We start from the raw sequence: 23,906 nt of genomic DNA on the forward strand, positions 1-23,906 counted from the left end.
CATTATAATTTGTTACCAGATACCAATAAAAAGAACTTTTGTGTTGACTCTACATTATCAGTTATGTAAACTCTCTGGATAAGTACAATGAAAATGTCCTTCATACTTCTTTGTATCTATATTGTGTCAATATTTGTTTACCCAATGATAGGATGAACCACAATGGCCCTCGGGTTGTTGAGGTTTTGTACGATGGCTCTCCTGGACTTATCAGCCAGCTTCATGACTGATATGCTCCTGTATCGTGGGTCAGTCCAGTAGAGGTTTTTTGAAATCCAGTCATAAGCCAGGTCCTCCACTCCATCCAGTCTATTGGCTGCCAGTGCCTCCCTCCCTGTGCAGATCAAAGCAGACCCCAGTTTTACACCGAGATGAAAGAGGAACACATTTAAATAAATAGGCTGTCAGCTTGCATTTTCCCCATGTGGACCTGACAGAAAAAAACTAGAGCAGCTCCAAAAACAACATCACTGATCAGAGCAGGGGAGTTTCTTTTGTTGTGCTCCATGACTGCTTGTGGATTATCACGTTAGGAAGTCCTTTATACAACTTAAGTGACAGTTTTTAAACTAATTATCAAAAAGTGCAAAAATGTGTTAGATTAGTCTGTTCAACTCATATTTAAGTCATTATTTTGAGGTATAGGTTTAATGCATGATCAGTATTCCACTGTCAATACTCCTGTCCACTCCCTCCCCCATAGTACCAGTCGGCCCCATCAGGCACTCCCATAACTCCCTGTATAAGCCTGACAGAATCACATGGTAGGGCTCTCTGCTAGGAACGAAATTATCCAAGGATGTAAGCACAGAGAAAACACCGGAAAACATATTAGCTGTTGGTATTTTTTCTTCAAACTCTACTTACCTAGGATTATAACGCTACTTTTATGAAATCATGTGTACATTTATTTAGGTTATTCTACACAAGTAAAGCAACGCGACCATTAAAAATGCTCACCAGTCCCATCCACTTTTTGTTTATAGATGATATCTTTGGCTGTGTCGGAGAAGAAGATAGCATCGTCTTCAGCACTAAAATCCACCCCGACAAAGTAGGAGGGCGATCCAGTGACAGGCAGGATGATGTCCTCCTGAGAGGACAGGTTGAAGGGGATCCCTCTCACAGCCAGCTGGCTGGAGAAAAGCAGAAACTGCCTCACAGCTTAAGAAAGGAAATCAGAAGATCATCAATGCCAACACCCCAAGAATACATCATTACACATTATAAAGCTTACACAAATCTTTGGGTGTACAATTTTACACTTTTTGACCACAAATTATAAAAAAAAAACAAAAAAAAAACATTAGTTATTATATCAAATGCTCTCTTACCATAACATCGCTTGCCATCAGCATGTAGATCATAGCCCATGCGACATTTGCAGCGGTAACCTAATCCTCCGTTGTCACTTCTATGACTCAGAACACAAATCTGCTCACATCCACCTCTGTCTACACTGCAGGGATTTGACACTAGAGACAAAAACAAAAACAACCCCAATGAATGGACACATGAGAAGAATGAAGGTTTATAAGCTGCTTAAACTGTACCTATATATGGCTTTCCTTTTAGTAACACTAGCAGTCACATGATGTAAAAATCTGGGTATATTTACATTATAACATACAATAAACAATAAGAAACTGTGAGCTGCATCAGGATCAGTTGAAGGGGACAAGTTAACTCAATAAAGGACTTACCATAAGGCTGTTGCAGCTGATGTATTACTGCTACTCCATGCGGAGCCTGAGGTGTACTGTAAACAACTTGAGGACTGCTTTCAGAGAACTTGTTGGCTTTCATCACGGCCATCTTGGTCCAGTCGGTGTAATAGACATTGTGCTCAAACAGACTGATTCCAAACGGATGTGGGATCACAGAACCTCCATGGACTACAGTTTTTCTGTTAAAAATGTTTGAGAGCATTGAATTATTCAAATGTGGATGCAATTTTTACGAGTGTTAAACCATCAGAACATTTTAGGAGTAAGGTTTTTTATGGCAAACATAGTTCAACTGTGTTATAATTATGATTATTACCAAGAGCCACCCATGAAATATTTACCTATGAAGGCCGTCATATGTTGCAGTTTCAATGTAGTCATAGCGACTGTCCACCCAGTAGACACGCTGAGCCTCTATATCCAGTGTGATACCAGCAGGCCAACCCAATTTAGTGCGGATGATACCATAACGGTTGGTTCCGTCCATATAAACGCGCTCCAAGCCAGGTTGTCCATTCTGCGCCTCCCAATCTGAGAAGAACATATACCTGTGAAAGGAGGTTAAATATTTAATCTTCTAGTTTTCTCTGAGGTTTTATAACTACAGCAGTCACAAATATATAGGGTACTCCTCTTTCGTTAATTAAATCTAGCATCCTCAGCATCCCGTTATGTCTCCATGTGGGTCACTGTGCTTCTCACCAAAGAGCTTTACATTTCTTTAAGATAAGAAAATCATCTGCTGCCACATGGCTTTCCTCCCCCCCTAGAACTACTATTGGATTACAATGAGGGTCATCACTTACATTGCTCGTCACTAATCCACCCAGGGCAATCTGCTAATCTCACACACACACCCCATTATTCCATGCCATTGGAGCACGACAGTTACAGTATGAGGAGTTTGGGAACGGGGTGGGTGGACGAATGGGGAGATGTTCTTACCCGACAGTGGGGTCCACCGCCAGCCCTCTAGGGTTTCCCAGGTTTTCAGTGATAAGTGTGACCCGGTTACTTCCATCAAAGTCCACCATGTCAATCCTGTTGACGCTGGACTCCACCACATACAGTTTATTGTTCACCCAATCCACTGCCAAGTTTTCCGGGTAGTCAACTGATACATTTAAAACCACCTGCATGTTGGAACCGTCCATATCCACAGAAAACACCTGTATAGAAAGAGATCATTGTTTGGGATTTTAGTGCAACGGTTGGTCCCAGCCCCTTGAAATAAAGGGAAGATACTGAAGCGAATTCAAACTGAATCACACAAAAAACACTCTCCCTGTCTACACTGGCCACAAAGAGATCCATTCATTGATGATTTAAATATGAGTGATGGGAGATTAAATCCACAGCATAATCTCAGATAAAAAAAAAATACTTCCAAAATCTAGTTCTCCAAGATTTTAGGCTTCAGCAGTGTGAGAGAAAAAAATGAATTATTTTTGACACAGAACAAAACCCTAGGTTTTAGCCCTATTACTTAACTTTCTTACCTTTCTTAATGAGGAGAAACAATTACAGCATACTAAAACTATTTTATTGACAGGCTTGGGGGGAAAAAAGAAAAAAAAACACAGATTGAGACAATTTGTTTGCGTGTGTGAGAATTCTGTCTTGTTATTTTTCTTTTAAACCATAAATTTGTTTTTCCAAACATGTCTCTCCACCAACACTATGATGGCACTACTTTCTCAGACTGGAAGCCTTTTTCGCCCAGGCAGCTGGTTAGGGGGTTAGTTTTCTTAGCAGCTTTTCTTTTTTGGAAACAAGATCCATTTTCAACTGACCCGTTAAAAGAGAAACTGAAGATGTGGAAATAGCCTGGTAGTTTAACCTTTCTGGTTGCATTCACATGCCCTGTTTGTGCCTTCCCTACTTTTAATCGGATGCCCAAGTCTTAGGGACGTCTAAGCCTTTTGGCCCAGTGGCTGTAGTTTTTAAACATTGAGGAGTTGAACAAAAGTTTTTTTTAGCTGGCCAAAGAATGTCTAAAGATGGGCAGTGTCACTGGAAACAAATACAGCATGATTACTTTGAACAGGATTGGGTTACAAAAATTGCACCCTGGTATGTGAACATCATACCTGCCTATCAGACAGGTTTCAAGATTAGGCCATTTGGATTCCATTCCCGATCTACTTCCCTTCATTATTAGCCAGCCGCAAAGGAGCCAACAGCTATCCTATTATTATAGTATCCACATTTCTGATATTTTAAAGGATAACAAAAATAATTTATTTCTGGTAAGCTCCAGTCTAGTGTTTCCGAAAACAAGGGATTGGGTTTCACGTAGCCAGACAAAGCTAAATATTTCATCAAGGTAGTGCTCTAAGACAAACATGGCATTGGATATGGAAACTGGATTTAAAAAAAATACCTTATTCTGAATGGTATCGGTCCAGAAGATTCTCTGCAGATTATAATGGAAGTCCACTCCCACTGCAACCCCTCTGTTCTGTGAAGTGACCACAGTGCGCAAACTGTTGCCATGGATGTCACCTATTAGCAGGTCTCTGCCATTAGAAAATATCAAGGATGGGACTCCAGCTGCAGATGAAACAAGAAACAACAAATGCATGAGGTTTATTAAAACAGAAATCACTTTTGGAGTATGCATGCTGAGCTAAAATATCCGTGGAAATTTACAGAAAGAAAAATCCCTGACTCAGACTCATGAAGGTAGCGCACTTTCTAGCCACTATCATTACACCCTCTTTCTAAAGGCAGAGTGGTCAGCCTCTCAGTCAACACTCTTTCTATGTTCCACAAAGGAGCGAGATTAACTAAAACAACCTTTGGTACGCAACAATGCACAAGAAAGAAGAGCAGACGGTCAGTAGAGCAGCCACAGTGCCCGGCAAACAGGAAAGGGGGCCATGCTAATGAACCTCATTTGGATGAATCATTCACACATTCAATACTTCTTGAGCGCACTACATGTAAAACAATCTGTCAAAACAGAGAGGAAATGAAACTCACTTGATATGTCAGCTCTGCAGTATCTGTGCTGCTCCAGGATGTAACCCTCTCGACAGCTGCAGTGATGGGAGCCTACGCGGTCCTCACACAGCTGGTCACACACGCCCCACATCGAACAGTCGTCAAAGTCTGCAACGGGAAACCACAGCAATAGAAAATGTAATGTTGATTTGTTTAGTCTGAGTCAATAGATGCTTTAACACCATTTTGAAGAAAATACTGATAAAACCTGAAAGGTGTGAATCGAATTAAATGATTTATTTCCAAACACATTGTCAGCTGTACTTTTAACTCTACACAAAACGAGCAGATTGTGCATTCCTAGATCTGGCAACTCTTGTTTTAGTCTATCAGGGTTCTGGCTGGACTGCCTATCCAATCTTCTTAACAAAGGAATCAAAACTCATCCCTTCTAATTGTGTGATTACAAAAGAATCTCAATGATAGGGCAAGTGTGATGTAAGCTCAATAAGGGACATGTACCTATACATGAGCGGCTGTTGTTGCTGCTGACGATGTATCCAGAAGGACAGGAACAGACCCCTCCATCAGGGGAAGCATGACAACGATGCTCACAGCTCAGAGAGGCACATCTCCAGATGCCTGAGCAGAACAGAGACCAGATCAATAAATTACTATACTTTATAGTTTCTCTCATATTAGATGTACAAATGAGTGCTTTATAGTAGTTGTGTTGGTACTGACTGCAGTTATGCCCAGCAGTGATGTTAGTTTCATCCTCTCCTTCAGGACAGTGAGCCGTCCCATCACACAGCTGATCCATGGGTATACACAGGCCAGAGGATGTACAGGGCCATTCTCCCGGGTAACACTCCCGCTGTACATTATCTGATGAAAAATCAATATCATCATCTTAGTCAGAGCTATTAAAACATAAACAAGGGGAAGAAATCAGAAGACAAAAGAACAGTGGAGAGTTGTATTAGTGTGTTATACAGTTGGGAATGAAGGCATATTGAGTGTGAGAGGTGTATCAAGAACTAGACGCCTTGTTTCCACAAGAATGTGGCGATGATCTTCTGAGAGTTGTTACTAGGACTTTATTGTCGGGGAAATTACTGTCACTTTAAATCAATGCAGGGGAGTGAAGCTTTGAGGGGGGTCACATGGGGGCTCAGAGGGACTTCTGCAGCCCATCCTCTAAAAACACACACTCTTCACAGCCGTGTGTAGGAATTCTAAAGCCTTTTGGGGGGGCTGCGCAGTCTTGTGCCACAAAGAGCCATTTGAATAACACACTTAAAGGAGCACAGGCATAGCGTCCCGCAAGCCCAAACCAACCATGGAGACTGGACATGAATCAGGATCACACAGAGAGCTAGCTGAGTTCTGAACTACTTCTTGAGTTTCTTTACGAGCCAAATGTCTCACTTTTTTTTTAAATCCAGTAAATAAAAAATCAACTTCATATAACAACTTGTTTGAAACTTTTAGAAACATACCACAGCCTTTTTCGTCTGCATTGTCTTCACAGTCGTCCTCTCCATCACAAACCCAGACTTGGTGGATACAGCGGCCAGTGGGGCACGTAAAGTAGTTCCCTTTGCATGTAGGATACGCTGCGGAAAAGAATGGAGAATATTAAAACACAAGGAGGATAAGAGAGTAAGTTACAAGCACATATATTTGGCAGGAAAAAAAAGAAAATGAATACAAGAACATTAAGTTTGGATTAAATTGCATTAAAGAGTACAGAAAACATACTGCAGTTTATCTCATCACTTCGGTCTCCACAGTCATCGTCATGGTCACAGACGTAGCGTTGAGGAACACACACCCCGTTATGACACTGGAACAGGCCCGTATTGCAATGCTGTGCTGAAGAAAACACAGACGGAAAAAACACAAACATAGATTTGGCGACGATGTCATGCTGAAGATTGTATCTGCTCAAAAAATGACTTCCACTTGAACCATGCATCACTTGAATGTACTGGCTTCTTACTGCAATTTGCCTCATCAGAGCCGTCACGGCAGTCAAGCGCATGATCACATCGCTGGGTCCGGTTGTAGCAGGCCCCATTAGCACACCTCAGCTCTGTACACTCAGGGTAATCTGAAAGATTAAATCATCATCAGGACAATTCAGTTCACTTAAATCAGCCTGACAACTGTGTTCTTTGTAGCCTTTTAAAACTGGAAAAGCTTGGAGAATGGGAAGGGATAAGAGACGCAAATGTAATGCCACCACCATAACAACAGCAGTCGTCACAGCATTCTTTATGCAATTGTGAGATTACCACAGTGTGTGTAGCGCTGTGAGACTACCATGTCGGCACAATAATGGCATAGCAGCTGAACTTCAGCTTGACTAATCCACCAAGGAATCTGCAATCAACCTCTGACAACAAAAAGCATATTGTGGCCCATTCTGTCAGTCAGCGAGCCTCTTAATCTTAACAAATTGATTAAAATGCCACAGGAGCCTGTGATATAAAAAAAAAAAGGGGGGGGGGGGGGGGGGGGAACCTCCCTGAAGAAGACTTACGGCAGTCTCTCTCATCAGACCCATCTGAGCAGTCGGCCAGACGGTCACATCGGTACTCTCCGGGGACGCATGCCCCGTTACTGCAGCTGAACTGGCCACTGGTGCATGTCCTTCCAGCTGGGGATAGATTGAAGAGTGAGTTAACAGTATGAAGTATAAAGAAAGGTTTTTTTCACTAACAGTGGTTCTTATATGCATGCGATGTCCGTGCACTGTAGATATGGCTACATAAACCTTATCTAATTCCCCAAATTCCTCAGTGCCACAGACCCTGTAGCCAGTCGCTATTAAAGATCCAACACAAATAACTTCATCAACCTTTCAGGACTAATGTATTTATTGCATGTGTGTAGCAACACAAACGACATCCCAGATTAGAATAATTATAGAAAAATAAGCACATAATACTCAAGTTTCCATAAAGCAACTGGTAGAGGCATATCCTAAACATATTTGTGATTACATAGAAACTACTACAACTGGAAGACGACTGGAATAATGACCTGCCATTTTTAAAATTCAACAAAAAAAACAGTCAAATTATAAATTCCGTTTAATGTACTTACGGCAGTGTTGCCTCTCATCTGAGCCATCTTCACAGTCCTCCTCGTCATCGCACACCCAAGATTCAGGGACACACTCACCGTCACTCAAACACTGGAAATGACGGTCATCACATGTTACCTGAGCTGTGGAAATACAGACAGAGCATTATATTATTTATAGATATTGACTGTACACAAGTGGTGAAAAGGGTAAATGTACATTTTCTCTAGAATATTTCTTCAGTACAATCTTAAGTAACTTATATTTGTGCATTATTTGTATGCTTTTACATATTTACAAAACCTTCAATTTATGAGGCAAATGATGTAATAGTACAGCATACTGTTTATTTTGCAAGTTAAGATTTCCTTTAAAAAAAAAAAATCAATTTGTAAAATCCAATGGATGAGCTGTGATAGAATAAAGAACGCTACTTTAATTATGTTTAACTGATAACTTTTCAAACTTGAAAGTTGGACTCACATTAAAGGTTCTGAGATCATTCTTTCTCAAATTAACATCCAACAAGTGTAACTGACAATCCCAGCCTTTCAGAGGGATATAAAGAGTCTCTTACGGCAGTCCTGTTCGTCAGAGTCGTCCATACAGTCTGATGTGCCGTCACAGTGCCAGTCATCTGGTATACATCGTCCTGTCCCACAGCGGAACTGCCCCAACTCACATCCTACACAGAAGTCAAATATGACATGATGTAATCACGCTCAGCTCAATACGGTTATATGGAATTCAGCTCAGTTTCAAGCTTTTCTTAAAAGATTTGCTATAAGAACTTGCATCTTCACTTATATTCCCATAATTGTGTTTCCCATCGATTACATTATTTTTATTTACAGACATCTAAAACATGTCCACCTGTAGCATATGGGGCAAAGGGAAGACATAATACAAAGTGTTGCAAATAAAGAGAACTTAAGTTCTTATACACATTATATCAGATTTTAAAAAAACATGGTGTTTGTTGGTAGGGATGCGTCTCACTGATGAAGCATGTTGTTAACAGCATTGACAAGCCTTGGAGACAAGCGTGCCAGCCATCTCCCCTAACAGTTACACAACCTTTCCCAAGCTCATCACAAGCCTCCTTTTGATGTTCTCACTGAGGGGGCATCTGTAGAGATAAGGTACCACCAGCACTCTACCTTCTCCTGACGTTCTCCAGGAGAGATTGATTCAGGCAGCATACTTCAGTGGCAGAACACTCCATCAGAGCCGTCCATATAGGAATGTGCGATTCTGATTGTCTGTCTGACAGCCTGATTTATGATGTATCCTGTTCCTGTCTGGTCTGAAATGTAATTGGAATAAATAGTGGTACTGGGTGGTACCACAACCATTTCGACACAAATTCTTTGAGAAGAGCTGTGAGGTGGTGATTGGTGGTGCATGCAGGGGAATTGCTGTAGGGGTGCAACGAATTGAAAATCTCACGGTTAGGTTTGGATCACAGATTTGCAATAATTTTTCGGATCAGCCGAAACAATAAATATGTATCTCTTCTCCTCTGCTTTTAGCCATGCCTGTTACTGTGCATTTAAAAGAATCACAATGCATCTCAATAATGTATCACATCCTTACTTTACTTCACTTTATACACATTATTACAAGAACAATAAACAAGCAGTCACATAAACCTTTTGTGTTGCTGAACACACAAGATACACACACCATTTATTTGGTGAATGTGTATGTGTCACTGGCTGCTCCAACACACTGTGTTGAGCGACTTGGACAAAACGACAAAAAGGGAGCGTGTATTTGGTGAGAATATCTTCATTTTTTTAATAACATACTGTGGGACATCGTTACTCAACCATTCCCTGATGCATGATAACTGACAGACAAAGGACATCTTAGGTCAGCATTAATCATCTCCATCATTGCATGAACCCACATTTGCAAATTCTTGTCTCAGTCAATCAGCCAGCACACTACCAAACTGCTTTTAGACCAACACAACAAAACAAGCTGCACGTTTCACTCATTCAGCGGCCATCCAGGAGGCTCAACTTTTTCCTGCTCAGTTTACTAATGATAAAACTGCTCAGTCTGCTCAAAGGTAGCCTTTGTTTTAAGGCAGTGATCCCTCAGGTCTCTGCATCCTCTACTGTATGGCAGCAGGGATGAATGTTGCATACGTTAAACAAACGGCAAAAAAAATATATTTTATTGAACAAAAACACAATATGTCCCTAAACAATAAAGACCACAAATTGGAGAGCCTCACGTTTGTCCTTAGCGGAATCAAATAACACTATACATTTCTGCTTTGTAAAAGATCAAGTCCATTATAACCGCCTGCCATACATTATGCCTACAGTAGGTTGTCAACTTAAAACCATGTATGCCAAGGAGAAATCAATCTGCTGGAGGCTTTCAAATGCAGGCACTGTTTGCTGACGGGGTTTCCTGACAGTATCACTACTGGGAAAGGTGACAGATACACTGAAGCTGAACCTTTCAACAGCACTATCTCGTGTGAGGGTTCTGCTTACCTTCTTTAAAGAACCTTCTTTGTAACTTTTTCCTTAAAACTCTAATTTCTACTTCTTTATCCTGACAATGCCCTTATTTGACTCTGTCTTTCAGTATAAGAAAATGTGAAAGCCAGGGTAAATGCACTTTAATCTAACTATTCATGTTTTTAATGGTTTGGCGTTTTTGTTTAGCTTAATGTTTTCCTTTCCATTCTTTTCTAGTTTTGTCTTTTCTAATTAGCAACTTAAACCCACAGCAGGAGAGAGCACTGCACTTTCCATTTAGGAAGATAAGGACGTCCTACTATTGGCCAACAAAGAAGAGCAGTGGAGGAATTTTCATTAGAATGAAGCCCCCCAAACGCTTCAAACCCCACTGTGAATTTACAATTGCACAAAAGAGGTGTCAGCAGGGATGCAAACTCATAACTGGAAGTGTCACCCTTAAAAAAGCCACTTTGGAGATGGAGTACAGTATGAGGCTTACTTCCTGCAATAGAATAAAAAAAAGCTGAAACATAAGCTTCCCTCTCAAGGCCACCCATTAAGAAAACACCTGTCCACTACTACTGAAACATCTCTTTCTTGTCACGTGGGGCGTCTGAAAGATGTCTTCAAGCTTTCATCAATGCCGTCTTGTTTTGGCCGAGTCCTCTGGACTCACTGAATGTGAGGGGAGAAAAGTGGAGAAAGCGGCTGCTGGCAACATGAGACGCTGGACCTGTCCATGCTGTCAGAGCGAAGTGCTGCTGCCTATTTCATATGGAAATCAATGCAGCAGAAAGCAGTCAATTGCCAAACAAGTGACTTTGGCTCTTACAGCTACACACAAAAATGTGAAAAAAACAAGGGGCTTTGGCAGTCGCATGGCAGCAAAAGGAAGGAATAAATAGAGTGAGGAATAAAGCCTTAGGCTTGTTAGAATTGAGGAATACTCAACATGATTTTTGGTGTGTGCCTCAACAAAGGCATGAATAAAATGTGGAAAAATAAAGTTCTCAAAATGTCATGAAACTACCACTGGGTAATTTAATTTATCTTTGCATAGTGAGTCACAGCTTTCCAACAGTTTATTGAAACATGCATCCAGAGCATCTGTAACCTTGACAGAGAGCTGCAGGAAAACAAAGGATTTGCTTTTGATTGGTGCCAACTGTGTTCTTGTTTCTAACGCAGTGTAACTGTTGCACAACGATGTAGGCTCCTGTGCCGATAAAAAGGCCGGCATGCGTGAGGTTTAGAGTGAATACTGCTCGTCAAGTCTGAGTGTCTTGCAGACTTTTAAGGTATGTTATTACAAATTCAAAAAAACAAAATAGATCTGATAAAATTGTGTACATGAACCCTCACACCTGAAGAAAAAACTGGCGGAACAACAATTACATAATGACATAATGATGGTTTCTTGTTTTTCTTTTTCATGTTCCCCATTGTACAACAATAAATACATATAACAGTAAAAAACAATTATTTGTAACACCATTAAAGTTGTAATGCTGCACCTAAGAGATCATTTACAATGGACTTGCTAATGATTCATGTAGAAAACAACTGAATTTACTGGCAAAACATGCTTGGAACAGCAAAAAAATGAGAGAAGATCGCTAATACCACACCAGGAAATCACCCCAGACTTTCACATTAGCAATTAGTGCCAGTGTAAGCATTCTGCGGCAGCATCAAGCTTAAGGGCTGGCTAATGTGTTACAGACCCTCATAAGAAGCAATTATCAGGTTAAGTGATTTTTATGTAAGATCATGCAGACTTTGTTTTTGCAAGAAAAAAAAAACATGATCATGGCAAAATCATCACTCATAATTCATTGAAATGTAAATCAAGGTACACATCTATTCACACATTAACTTTAAACCTTCTAGAAGCTCTTGGCACAACATTACATGGAGTAGCTGTTGACATCCTTGTACGTTAATCACAACAAATCCAAGCTAGCTAATGATCAACATGAGCATGCTGACTTGTAAGGAGCGTGCTGTTTAAGTCAAGTCATCATTTTGTAGCCTACACTTGAGTTGTCATCAGCAGGTGTCAGCTAAAAGTGTGAGTGCAGTTCATCAAAGGGAATGCTCAGTTCATTCTTTTTTTTAATGCTAGAGGAAACACAGTTCTACACTTTTGTGTGTGTGTGTGTGGGGGGGGTATGGACAGTTCTCCTTCTCATTTCAAAATAAATGAATGAAAGCTCCAGCCATAACCTCACTCCTGATACACTTTTTTTCTTTGCTTCAAACTGCTCCTAAGGTAGAAATGGTTCCATTCTGCAGCAGCTGCAGTGTAATTAGTTGCTTGATTCACACTAAGGAGCTTACATACTAAGGGTTGAGCAAAAAGAAAGCAGATTACAATTTGAGAAGTAGGATCTAGCCGGGCTACATACACAACAGACAAACACACGTCTGTAATGTATAAAAAGCAGCGTCTGAGTAATTTTGTCTGTCTCTGTTTCACATCAGAAAACTTCAGTTCTTCCTCGAGCCGCAGGTTGATCTTGAGTCGGTGTTTTGCAGCGTAAAATCTGCTCCACTGAATGAGATTTGTACCAGTAGCTCTGAGTCCTCACAGATTGTCTGTAAGTCACATGCTCTTTTCTGTTACCTAGCAACAGTAAAGCTCAGGCAAAAGTTCCTCAAGAGAACTTCCAATCTGTCTGAGGAAGGCTTTGTGCTCAACCTTTAAAGTAATACTAAGTGGTCAAACATTTAGCTCTAGAGCAGGAATTACTTTGCCTATTGGAAACACAATAAATACATGAGGGGTTTGTTCGCTTACTGTTATAACATTGTGAATCATAAACAATGTTATTTACATGTGTTGCCATTTATCCTCTGATACTCGTATTTATATTTGTCTGGGCTAAATATGCAGAATTGTTTTTAATTGGCCAACAAACAAATTCAGCAGTTGAATGTTGAATGAGTTTGTTTTGATGAGCAACAATTGAACTTGGTGAGCCACCAAGCAGCACAACTACTCTGCATGTCCTCAATGAATCATTCAGCTGACAGTCTGTCTGAGCAAAAAAAAAAAAAAAAAATTAAGAAAAGTACAAAAATCTGAGTACTTACCCTCAGAGTCACATAGGGTAAAGCAGCATATGAAGATGAGAAAGAGTTGAAGTAGCAGTGCTCTCCACATTCTGGCTGGTCCGTCCAGCTCCGCTGTGCAGATGGAGGAGCTGTAGGGACTGGGGCTGAGATGCTGTTGCTTTCTTCTGTCTGTCTTTCTTGGCCCGCTAGTTGATGAAAGGGGCGTGCACAATGGCCAGGACAGCCGCTCCCCCAAGCCAGCCTCGGCCCTCCGGATAAATCCTTCTCGCCCTGGAATCTGCATAATGCCATGCAGCTCCGACTTGTCCCGAGTGCCAGTGATTTTTCACTCACAGCGGGCAATCGTCTTTGTTTATTTTGCCCTATACGAATTAGTGGGATGACCACCGGCGCTTTCGAGCGAAATCCCAATGGGGGAAAAAAAATATAAAACTATAAAAATATAAAAGTAGGAAAAGCTTTAGGCCTACATCGTGTCGTCCTGTAAACCCGGACGGCTCACATAATCCGAAAGTCTCTGGTTCAAATCCGTCTATGCAATCTTGTTATTTTTTTCCTTAAATGCTCCTACATCAAACTTGATAGCCTACATTTTTAATAAAAGTCCCCAAAAGTAATGGTCATGGTCAGTGTTAACATGATAAATGGTCCTAAATTAGGTTTTAAAATGCTTTGATTTACGAGAAATACATTATAGGTTACCATTGACTCCCCTTTTATTCAAGATATCAATAGGCTAATAGCATAAACCTTCACAAGTGATTTAACGTCATGAGAAAACTAAATTAAGAGATTTAAGGGAATACCTCAAAATCAATAATGATGCTTACTGATAAACGTCCATATCACATGAAGTAACGTGGCTTATTGTACAGTGAAATATTTAAGCAGCGCTGCATAAAAACGATTTCTATGTCCAACGTGTTCTGTCGAGAATGTCCTTCAAGGTGCGAGGGGCCGATCAGTAACTCAACAGCGTCACCATGCGGCCGAGTAGCGTACCTGCACGTCACCTGTTGCTGGTCAGACAGAGGAGAGTGAGGGCGGCTCATGCAGTGGTTGCTATGACGACCGAGCAACCGTAACTTTGTGGTGGTTTCTACGAAATGTTAAACCGAGCCTATAGAGAGACTAAAAGAAGAATGTATCTATAAAAAAAAAAAAACAGGAGAAACCTTACCCCATTCTTTATTTTCATAATGGCAACTCCACAAAGAAATGCAGAAAACTTCCTTCAGTTGGACGGCATCCCGACGGAGGTATGTAAAAGTTAGATAACAACGATAATCTCCCAGGGTACTTACTAGTTTAGCTTACTTTCTGGTTCGCTGTCTCAATCCAAATTAAATGTAGCCTAAATGTAAAGGCCTATTTCTTGCACACTCTTCCTCAACTTCAAATAACCGTTGTCAAAATACTTTCTCACGTCTCAACAAATAACTTGCCTAAAACAATTACATTTAGGTAAAATAAAAATAAAGCTATGGCGCTACTGTCGGTTGATAGCGTGTTCAGATGTCTACGCATGCTTTATATGAGGGACAAAAAATGACTAAAGTATAAATAAATCAATAAATAAATCAATAAATGTTAAGAGAAATGCATACAATAATGTCTAAATAAATAAATAATTAAATAAATGCATCAATAAATATATAAATGCTGAAAACAATACATCATTGAATAAATAATAAATACACTTTGTTAATGAAAAAGGCTATTTATATATTTATATATATTTATTCATTTATTAGCGTATTTCTACAGTTATATATGTATCAATGCATACATTTCCAAATTAATTGAATTATTAATTTATTTCCGTATTTTTATATTTACACATCTATTTATTTCTGTGTCCAGGTCGTAAGAGGAAAATTATATATGTAAATTTGCTTCTGTCTGTTTTTCAAAATTGACCAATCCTACTTCAGTAATGTTAGGACGGCCCATTTAAATTAACATATTTACTTTTCCTTGTACAACATGGACACAGAAATACATAAATAAATATATGAATATATTTATTTATATATTTATTGATGCATTTATTTAATTATTTATGTATTTGTACATTATTATATGCATTTCTCCCATTATTTATTAATTAATTAATTAATTTATTTATTGATACTCTAGTCATTTTTTGTCCCTCATAGCTTTAGGCTACTTGCCAATATGTTTACCGACTACAAAAATATCTGAATGTGATATATGTTATTCATTTTGATTTCATGCGTTTGTTCGTACTTCTACCTACCTTAAGGTTCACTTGCAGGAATAAATCTAGTAATTAGCTATACCCACTCAAGTGCTTTAGCCTCCTCTATTACCATCTCTACTTATTTGTACCTGAGAGTACAGTGATGTAAGAACTAGGAAGTTGCATATTTGTCATGTTTTTAATATTTACAGTCTATGGTTTTAACACAGGTGTTTTTTCCTTGTTTCCAGCATATGGACAGTTTTCAGAAGTCATTGGCAAAACTTCGAAGCCTTTCTGTGGATGATACAACAGAGACTGGGAAGCTGCAGTCCAGGATAGATGAACAATCAGGTTTGATCTGCATGCTGAAACAGAGAGCTGATGAGCTGCTTCTTCGATGTGAAGCCCTGCAGAAAATCAATTCAGAGCTGGAGGGCTGTATCGAAGATTGCCGTGCAGAATTGGACAGTGAAAGAAATAAAGCAGATCTAATGGAGAAGAGGTTTATGGATTTATATAGCAATAATCAAGCGATTATTGCTTTTATGACCGAGTACAAAAATCAAAATGGCCTGCTAAAGGTGGAAAACAAACAACTGCAGGCTGAAAATGAGACGCTTTTCTCACAAAAATTACAAGATAAAGAACTGCATGTTCAAAAACTGGTGCAAGAAATCAAACTGCTGAGCGAAAGCTTGACAAATAAGGAAAGTGAAAATCGGTAAGACGAATCCCCCTTTTTTATAATATGAGGATATGTTGTTTGTCTGTGATATTCAAAAATAAATCAAATTGTTGGACTGCTGCTTCTATTAAACGAGCACACTGAATACGTCTCTTTGGGCATCTGGAAATTGTAATCTTTTCAACATTTCAGAGACTAAGGGTTTGTTCCCTTTGCTAAAAACGTCAGATTCTGTCCCCCTAGCCTTTTTTTTTGGAACAAGCACAGACAACTTTAATTGTTTTACGTCTCTTTTTAAGGGAGAATTTAGCGGAGTGCCAGTCAAAACTCCAGGAACAAGCAACACAGCAACGAACAGAGGAGGCATTACTACTTGGTCAAGTGAATGCTGCTCATCAACTACAAAGAGACACTGTTGAGTTGTGCAAAGGTGAGTAAAGATAGTCTCTGAAGCACAACAAAATACAACAAGCACCTGTATTCTTATGACCTTTGTCACATTTGCAGAACTTGAGCTGCAGCTACAGAATGCTAGAGAGAAGCATGGTGTGACGGAAATCAGCATGAGTGAAAGCATAACACACCTCAATAGAGAGAAGGACAAATTATTGCAACTGTCTTATGAAAGAGGGAGATTGATACAGGTGATTGGATAATTTTTTTTATCACCTCACTAAGATTGCATGTCGGAGGAGATGAACAAATGTATAAGCATTTTTTTTTTTTAAATACAGGAGAAACAAGAGGAAATCCAGCAACTTGAGATGAAATTGAAAGAAGAGAAAAAAGCCAGGGCCAAGGCAGAGGACAGGTAAAGTGTGCACTGACAACACAATGCAGCTGTAAGAAATGTACTCAAGTATTTAAAGTATGTCTACATCACCTTAGGTTTCATAAGGAAGCAGACGCTGTGAATGGAGATTTAAAAGTGAAGTCTTTACAGGCTGCTCTGGACGAAGCCAACACAAAATATGGGCAGTTCAAAAAGGTCTGTTTAAGTCTGTGAGTGTTGTTGACTGATGTTGGGCTTGAGACATGCTTCACATAGTTTTTGTATCATTAATTTACAGGACTTTGAAGCTTACAAAGAACACAGCAGCAGCCTTCTAATACAAGAGAGGGAGCTGAATAAGAAACTTCGCCACATGATGGGCTAAACTTGAGCATTGTGTGAGTTACATTTCCATTCAAATAAAAAATATTTATCAAAATGCTTCTTTACTCAAAATGAAAACAATCACAGAGGACAAATTATAAGTATCAATTTTGTTTTTTTTATTGGATCTTCCCTTTTTGAGAGAAGTAGAACCACAGCATGAACATACTTAGCATGACATGTTAGAAGTTCCTCACATAAATTACACTGTACAAATCTCATAAAACCTTCCGAAGAGAGACGTTGGGTATTAGTTAATTGGTTATTTTCGGATTGCTGATGTTGACAGACACACAGAATACGTTGGGCTTGCCTGAAGAATCTTTTGCACACCACAAGCAACATCATAGTGTTTCAGACCCTGCAATGTTGGGGTCCATGATGCAAGAGGTGGAATCCAGGGGGTCCACAGCAGGATAGATACCAAGCTCAGCAATAGCACGGACAGCACAGTTGTTGCGTCCAAATGAGCAAAAGTTGTGGCAGGAGCAGGGTCAGTTAAATCATCAGCAGGCACATAGATAGCCTGTAGAAAGAGAGCATATGCACTAAGGATAATCAGGAAAAGTGAGACTGTGCTGACTGTGATTAGCATCTTGTATCCTCTTATTTGTACGGAGGTGATTGAGCCCTTCTTGGTGGTGGTAATTCTCTCCTGCATTGTTCCCATATCAGTGGCTAGAGTGGGCTGTTAACCAACAGCAGAGGGGATACGACTACAGTGGCCCTGAAGTGCAAAACACAACAACAAATAAGAAAACACAACGACAAATAAGAAAACACAACAAATAAGATGAACATACCGATGTTGACATGACGTCTGCGAACGTTAGCCAGCTAGCAGCTAGTTCTAAGTCCCCTGTCCCTAGCATACAAAACAGATCAAGCCATCTAGCAGCTATAGTCTGTCTGGATTAAGCCACAGTCAGTTCAAGGTAAAGAATGCTTATTTGTTTTCATCTGAAGGCAGCGTTGTCCACACAGTAGTATGCTTAGTATGCTCGGTAACATCTGACAGGGACATCTGTCTGTACACTGACTTAGTGGACTCATGTATACTGTCTAGTAGATAAAAAAAATGTCACTACAACCCACAAGAAACAGTTATCACAGAAAGAAGGCCCAGCAGAGGATGTACTTCCTGCGTCAGCTCAGGAAGTTCAACCTGCCCCAGGAGCAGCTGATCAAGTGTTTACACCGCCATCATCCAGTCTGTTACAGATCACTGTACGCAAAAACAACCTGTCAAAATAACAGTTTCTTCCCCCAGGCTGCCAGTCTGATGAACGCTAAACAGTCACAGAGTGCGTACAATGTTCTGTAATGCCTGCCAGAGGGGAGGAGTTTGAAAGGTTTGTGTCCGGGGTGTGAGGAGTCTGCAGTGATACTACCTGCCCATTTCCTGGCCCGGGACTGGTATAAGTCCTGGATGGGGGGCAGGTCGACACCAATGATTTTTTCTGCAGTCCTTAGAGTCCGTTGCAGTCTGTGTCTGTCCAGTTTGGTTGCAGATCCAAACCAGACAGTGATAGAGGTGCAGAGAACGGACTGGATGATGGTGGTGTAAAACATGATTAGCAGCTCCTGGGGCAGGTTGAACTTCCTGAGCTGACGCAGGAAGTGCATCCTCTGCTGGGCCTTCTTTCTGATTGTGTCTATGAGGAATGTTCACTTCAGGTCTCGAGAGATTGTGGATCCCAGGAACCTGAAGGAGTCCACAGTAGACACTGTGCTGTTCAGAATGGTGAGGGGGGTGAGTGAAGGGGGGCTTCTCCTGAAGTCCACTGTCATCTCCACAATCTTGAGCGGGTTCAGCTCCAGATAGTTCTAACTGCACCAGAGAGCCAGCTGTTCCACCTTCCATCTGGAAGCAGACTCGTCTCCGTCCTCGATGAGACCGATGACGGTGGTGTCGTCTGCAAAGTTCAGGAGTTGCACAGAAGGGTCCCCTGAGGTGCAATCATTTGTGTAAAGGGAGAAGAGTAGTGGGGAGAGAACACACCCCTGGGGGGCCCAGCGCTGTTTGTCCGGGTGCTCTATGTAGTGCTCCCCAGCCTCACCTGCTGTCTCCTGTCAGTCAGGAAGTTGGTAATCCACTGACATTTGGAGGCCGGCACTGTGAGCTGGGTGATTTTGTGTTGGAGGATATCCGGGATGATGGTGTTGAAAGCCGAGCTGAAGTCCACAAACAGGATCCTAGCATAGGTCCCTGGGGAGTGATGCAGGATGTAGTTCAGACCCATGTTGATATATATACTTTGTCTGATCTGCTTCAAATGTCACAGGTATGATCAGGGTTGGCCTCTGAATACATTGACATAACAAAATTCAACTGTTACCATAGCGCCCCCTACTGCAAGGACTATTTACTATAAAATTTCAGATTTCCATCAAATTTCACATGAACGATGTCAGGACTGGCCTGATCACATCTGACCCATAGACTAAAAATAATGGACGGGACAAGGTCCCCGGTCTAGTGAAGCTTTTCTTTTTAGAGCTCCCCCTGCTGACTGGCTGCAGTATAGGTCATAAACCCCGCCTCCTCAATGATAACAGATGGGATGTGGCTCAAACTGTAAAGCTAAAATACTCGTCACATAATTTTTTTCCAAACATAAACTCTGCTGTGATCATTAGTTATTATCACCCTACATTGTGTTCAAGTGCTCATTTTTCTGTGAAGTTTGTTTTAAATAAGTTATTTGAGGTTGAAAAACGGGATTTTACGTCATATTTGACGATGATTGACAGCCGCCAATCTTGCGTAGCTCTCTTTGTGAATAGCAAAAGTTACGTAGTGAAGGAAAGCCGAGACGCCATTGAATTTTTCCGTTCAGTTTTTTCGTCTTTTTTGAGCTGGCAAAATTAGTTGTTCTGCAGTAAACTGTTCTAACCGACCTGTTGGGAGCTAAGGGATCTTTGCAGTTTTTTTGGTAAGTAAAAAGTGTGATTTATGTGTCATTGGTTGGTTAAAGTCGTTATCTAGCTAGCTAACACAAAAGCAGTCTAAGTTAGCTGAAATGTTGTAAAGCTAGGTTACTTATCCGGCATGATTTATCTTTTTATTTTATTTTATGAGCAAACCTAATAACTGACATGCTATGTTTCTTGATATTGTTATGTTGTTATTGTGATTGAAATTGTATTTAAAACCAAGAATCGTAATAAAAATCCGCTCACAGATGCGGTTCATTGACTGTACAGTTATTTTATAGTAAAAATAAAAACGTCTGGTAAAGTCTCAAAAGTATCTAGGGCAAAAACAAAGTCACATAATTGTAATCTGGCCTGCATCATTACTAATGTGTACATGTTTACAGTCTGAGTGATAAGTGGGCTATACCGAGAGTAACAGGTTTAATTTCACCGTGCGGGCTGAAATTCATAATACTATATACGAGGGTAGAATATTTCTCTATGTATCTAGATAAAACTAAAGGTAAGATCTGATTTAATATAATTGTTACTGACAGAGACTAACCGAAACGAAGCTGCTGGTGTAAGGTCATTTCTACCACAGTGGATGAGCAGGGCATCTGGCACAGCTCTTAGTCCAAGCACAGGTGAAAAAAAAGGAGGTTCCTTCAAACTATGTGACCCCAGCCTGACCTCTGTAACAGGTGTGCAGACAAAGGTTGACATTAGTCATTTTTAGGTTCTGTTGACTGTAAAATGGAAAAGAAAACATCACCTTTCTATTTAACATTTAGCTGGTGTATGACTCTGTGTGATTTTTATTTTTAGAAGACTGTATTGTTAACAATAGCTTGTTCTGACAATCCTCTTATGAAACTTCAAAACAATCACAGGATATAAACTTTTAACAGATGATTTTAACTTACACTTCACCTCTGTGGAAGATGTCAGACCTGCTGCTTTTATCTCTTCTTTGCCTAAATGAAAATACAAAAAACAATTGATTTACTGTTAACTTAAATATATTAGAAAATCAGACATGAATCACATTGCAAACTATCAGTTTCTAACAAAATACAACATATCTTACCACCTGTAGTCTACGGTCTGTGGTGCTAACCTAGCTTAAATATAGAACGATTTCAGCAAAAACAAAGGACCCAGCAGCTCACGTATTTTCAATAATGATCAAAATAGAGGGATTTTTTAAAATAGTGTGTTTAAATATTAGACTTTGAATACGGCGGTTTGTTGTACTTACACATTTCTTCATCGTAGACCGGCAGAGCGCTGTCGGCGTAGCTGGTTCTGCGTAAGTCTTCAGGGCAGTACGCTAAGTGGGCGGGGCGTGTTACCAGGGCTCCTGCCCCCGGACCCTACTGCGCAGACTCTGGCTCCAAATGACGTCAAAATCGCAAGATGGAAGCGCCCCTAAGCGGCGTATTTTGGCTTCAAAAACGTTGAGTGGGAACAGCTACAGTGCGCGCCCACTGATCTGACCTAATACAATTATGCTATTAACATTACGCCCGCTACTGGAAAGAGGCTGTACTACATCTCTAATACTTTGTCTGATCTGCTCCAAATTTCACAGGTATAACCAGGGTTGGTTTCTGAACACTGTCACAAAGCAATGATACATTTTAACCATAGCGCCCCCTACTGCAAACAATAAGTACTACCTCCCATAAACAATGTCAGATTTGCTCAAAATTTCACAGGTATAATCAGGGTTGGCCTCTGAACACTGTCACATAACAATAATAAATTGTAACCATAGCGCCCCCTACTGCAAGAACAAAGTACTACCTCCAATAAACAATGTTCAATGTGCTCCAAATTTCACAAGTGTCATCACAGTGCCAGCCTGAACTGCTCTACATAAATTATGATGTAATCTTCATTGTGTTACCAGTTCGAACTTGCCAGTGCAACAACTTTTACAAAAATCGATCTGCTGGCCTCCTCCTTGGCGCCATCTCGCTGCTGCTGCGTTCCACGCAGTCGCAACACACCCTGACATGCACAAAGTGGCAAATTGGCAAGTTTCAATTCACCCACCTAGCTGACAAGACCTTCCTTGTTTTCAGATCAGAGCTTGTTCTGCTGCAGTTTCGGATTCAGACTCTTTTAAGCTAGGATTTTTCCTGCCCCAGATTTTCAGCTTCCAATCAACAGAGGGTGTGACACGCGTCAACTACCTCTCCTGTTGATGCTCAGAGAATGAAACTTAAGTGCTCAGTCCAGACAAAGCCTGACAACAACCCACTATCCATATCTACTCAAAGCAAGTTTCGATTCACCCACCTAGCTGACAAGACCTTCCTAGTTTTCAGATCAGAGCCAGACCCAGTATATTCGTACTGGGGTATTTAAAGGTTGAAAGTGCTTACTGTCTTTAATTTTTTCCTGAATTTGTGTCACCATGGGGGTTTTCTGGTGTTTTCTTTACATTGTCAGAGGTTTTCTATAAACGATTGCTGGGAAAACTGACGGCTTTGGATTTTGAAACTGACATTGAAACCTTCCTCTTAGTCGGTGTAACTATACGCTGGAGTTTTTCTGGGGTTTTGTGGATGTCAGTGTTTTTTTCCACGAGTTTGGTGTTTTGGCAGACTGTTTCCCTTGGATTTTGTAACCGATACAATTTCAGGTGTTGAAACCTTTTCCTTATCCGATGCCACAGTAGGCTGGGATTTGACTGGTGTTTTACGGAAGTTGTCAGTGTTTTTATCAAGGGGTTTTGAGGGCATACCGACAAACCTGGGTTTTGAAACTGATCCAATTGCAGGTGTCAAAAGCTTTTTGAGACTTTGCATCTCTATATTTTGCATTTTTTCCGGTGTTTTACAGACATTACTAGAGGATTTTTCCACGGGTTTGGAGGGCAGACTGTTTGCCTGGGACTTTGACCCTGACACAATTTCAAGTGTGGAAACCTTTTTTTGAGTCAGCATTACTATGTGCTGTGGTTTTTCAGGTGTTTTAGGGACATTATTAGAGTTTTTTTTAAGGGACTTTGAGGGCAGACTGTCTACCTTGAACTTTGACTCACTTTCAGGTGTGGGAACCTTTTTCTGAGTCGACGTTGATATGCACTGCCATTTTTCAGGTGTTCTAGGGGCATTGTCAGTGGATGTTTTCTGGGACTCTATTTTTGGCATTTTTTCCGGTGTTTTACAGACATTACTCGAGGATTTTTCCACGGGTTTGGAGGGCAGACTGTTTGCCTGGGATTTTGACACTGATGCAGTTGCAGGTTTTGAAACTTTTTTTTGAGACCGTGTCACTCTGTCCTGGGGTCTGTCTGGTGTTTTTTTAAAGGGGTTTGGAGGTCAGACTTACTGCCTTGGATTTTGTCACCAATACAATTTCAGGTGTGGAAACCTTTTCCTTATCCGATGCCACAGTAGGCTGGGATTTGACTCACTTTCAGGTGTGGGAACCTTTTTCTGAGTCGACGTTGATTTGCCCTGCCGTTTTTTAGGTGTTCTAGGGGCATTGTCAGTGGATTTTTTCTGGGACTCTATTTTTGGCATTTTTTCCGGTGTTTTACAGACATTACTAGAAGATTTTTCCACGGGTTTGGAGGGCAGACTGTTTGCCTGGGAT

At 40.5% G+C, this 23,906-nt stretch overlaps 2 protein-coding genes across 2 annotated transcripts in view; one reads left to right on the forward strand and one right to left on the reverse strand.

Moving 5' to 3' along the window:
• lrp2a (low density lipoprotein receptor-related protein 2a) overlaps positions 1-13,611 on the reverse strand; it is a 45,090-nt gene extending 31,479 nt beyond the window's left edge. Inside the window, exons 1-17 of the mRNA XM_029279402.2 lie at positions 13,347-13,611; positions 8,345-8,452; positions 7,788-7,910; positions 7,222-7,338; positions 6,679-6,789; positions 6,438-6,551; positions 6,176-6,292; positions 5,418-5,561; positions 5,196-5,315; positions 4,713-4,841; positions 4,111-4,280; positions 2,673-2,896; positions 2,069-2,275; positions 1,704-1,906; positions 1,335-1,475; positions 961-1,164; positions 142-334 (exon numbers count right to left, since the gene is read on the reverse strand). Coding sequence (XP_029135235.2) covers positions 142-334; positions 961-1,164; positions 1,335-1,475; positions 1,704-1,906; positions 2,069-2,275; positions 2,673-2,896; positions 4,111-4,280; positions 4,713-4,841; positions 5,196-5,315; positions 5,418-5,561; positions 6,176-6,292; positions 6,438-6,551; positions 6,679-6,789; positions 7,222-7,338; positions 7,788-7,910; positions 8,345-8,452; positions 13,347-13,611 — 2,690 coding nt within the window. The remainder of the gene's footprint in view (positions 1-141; positions 335-960; positions 1,165-1,334; positions 1,476-1,703; positions 1,907-2,068; positions 2,276-2,672; positions 2,897-4,110; positions 4,281-4,712; positions 4,842-5,195; positions 5,316-5,417; positions 5,562-6,175; positions 6,293-6,437; positions 6,552-6,678; positions 6,790-7,221; positions 7,339-7,787; positions 7,911-8,344; positions 8,453-13,346) is intronic.
• An 806-nt stretch (positions 13,612-14,417) lies between these two features.
• Positions 14,418-17,405, forward strand: zgc:172182 (coiled-coil domain-containing protein 89). The gene is made up of 7 exons (XM_020644168.3): positions 14,418-14,587; positions 15,783-16,255; positions 16,519-16,649; positions 16,727-16,863; positions 16,954-17,030; positions 17,108-17,207; positions 17,290-17,405. The coding sequence occupies exons 1-7, from the start codon at positions 14,528-14,530 to the stop codon at positions 17,374-17,376; spliced, it is 1,065 nt and encodes a 354-aa protein (XP_020499824.1). The 5' UTR covers positions 14,418-14,527; the 3' UTR covers positions 17,377-17,405.
• Positions 17,406-23,906: the final 6,501 nt, after the last annotated feature.

Source organism: Labrus bergylta, chromosome 13 (genome assembly GCF_963930695.1).
Source record: "Labrus bergylta chromosome 13, fLabBer1.1, whole genome shotgun sequence".
Taxonomy (NCBI): Eukaryota; Metazoa; Chordata; class Actinopteri; order Labriformes; family Labridae; genus Labrus; species Labrus bergylta.

Excerpts from the sequence above, each read along its gene's own strand:
- zgc:172182 (XM_020644168.3), top strand. The coding sequence starts at position 14,528 with ATGGCAACTCCACAAAGAAATGCAGAAAACTTCCTTCAGTTGGACGGC. Across the intron at positions 16,256-16,518 it reads AATAAGGAAAGTGAAAATCG|GGAGAATTTAGCGGAGTGCC; the intron begins GTAAGACGAATC and ends TCTCTTTTTAAG. Across the intron at positions 16,864-16,953 it reads AAAGAGGGAGATTGATACAG|GAGAAACAAGAGGAAATCCA; the intron begins GTGATTGGATAA and ends TTTTAAATACAG.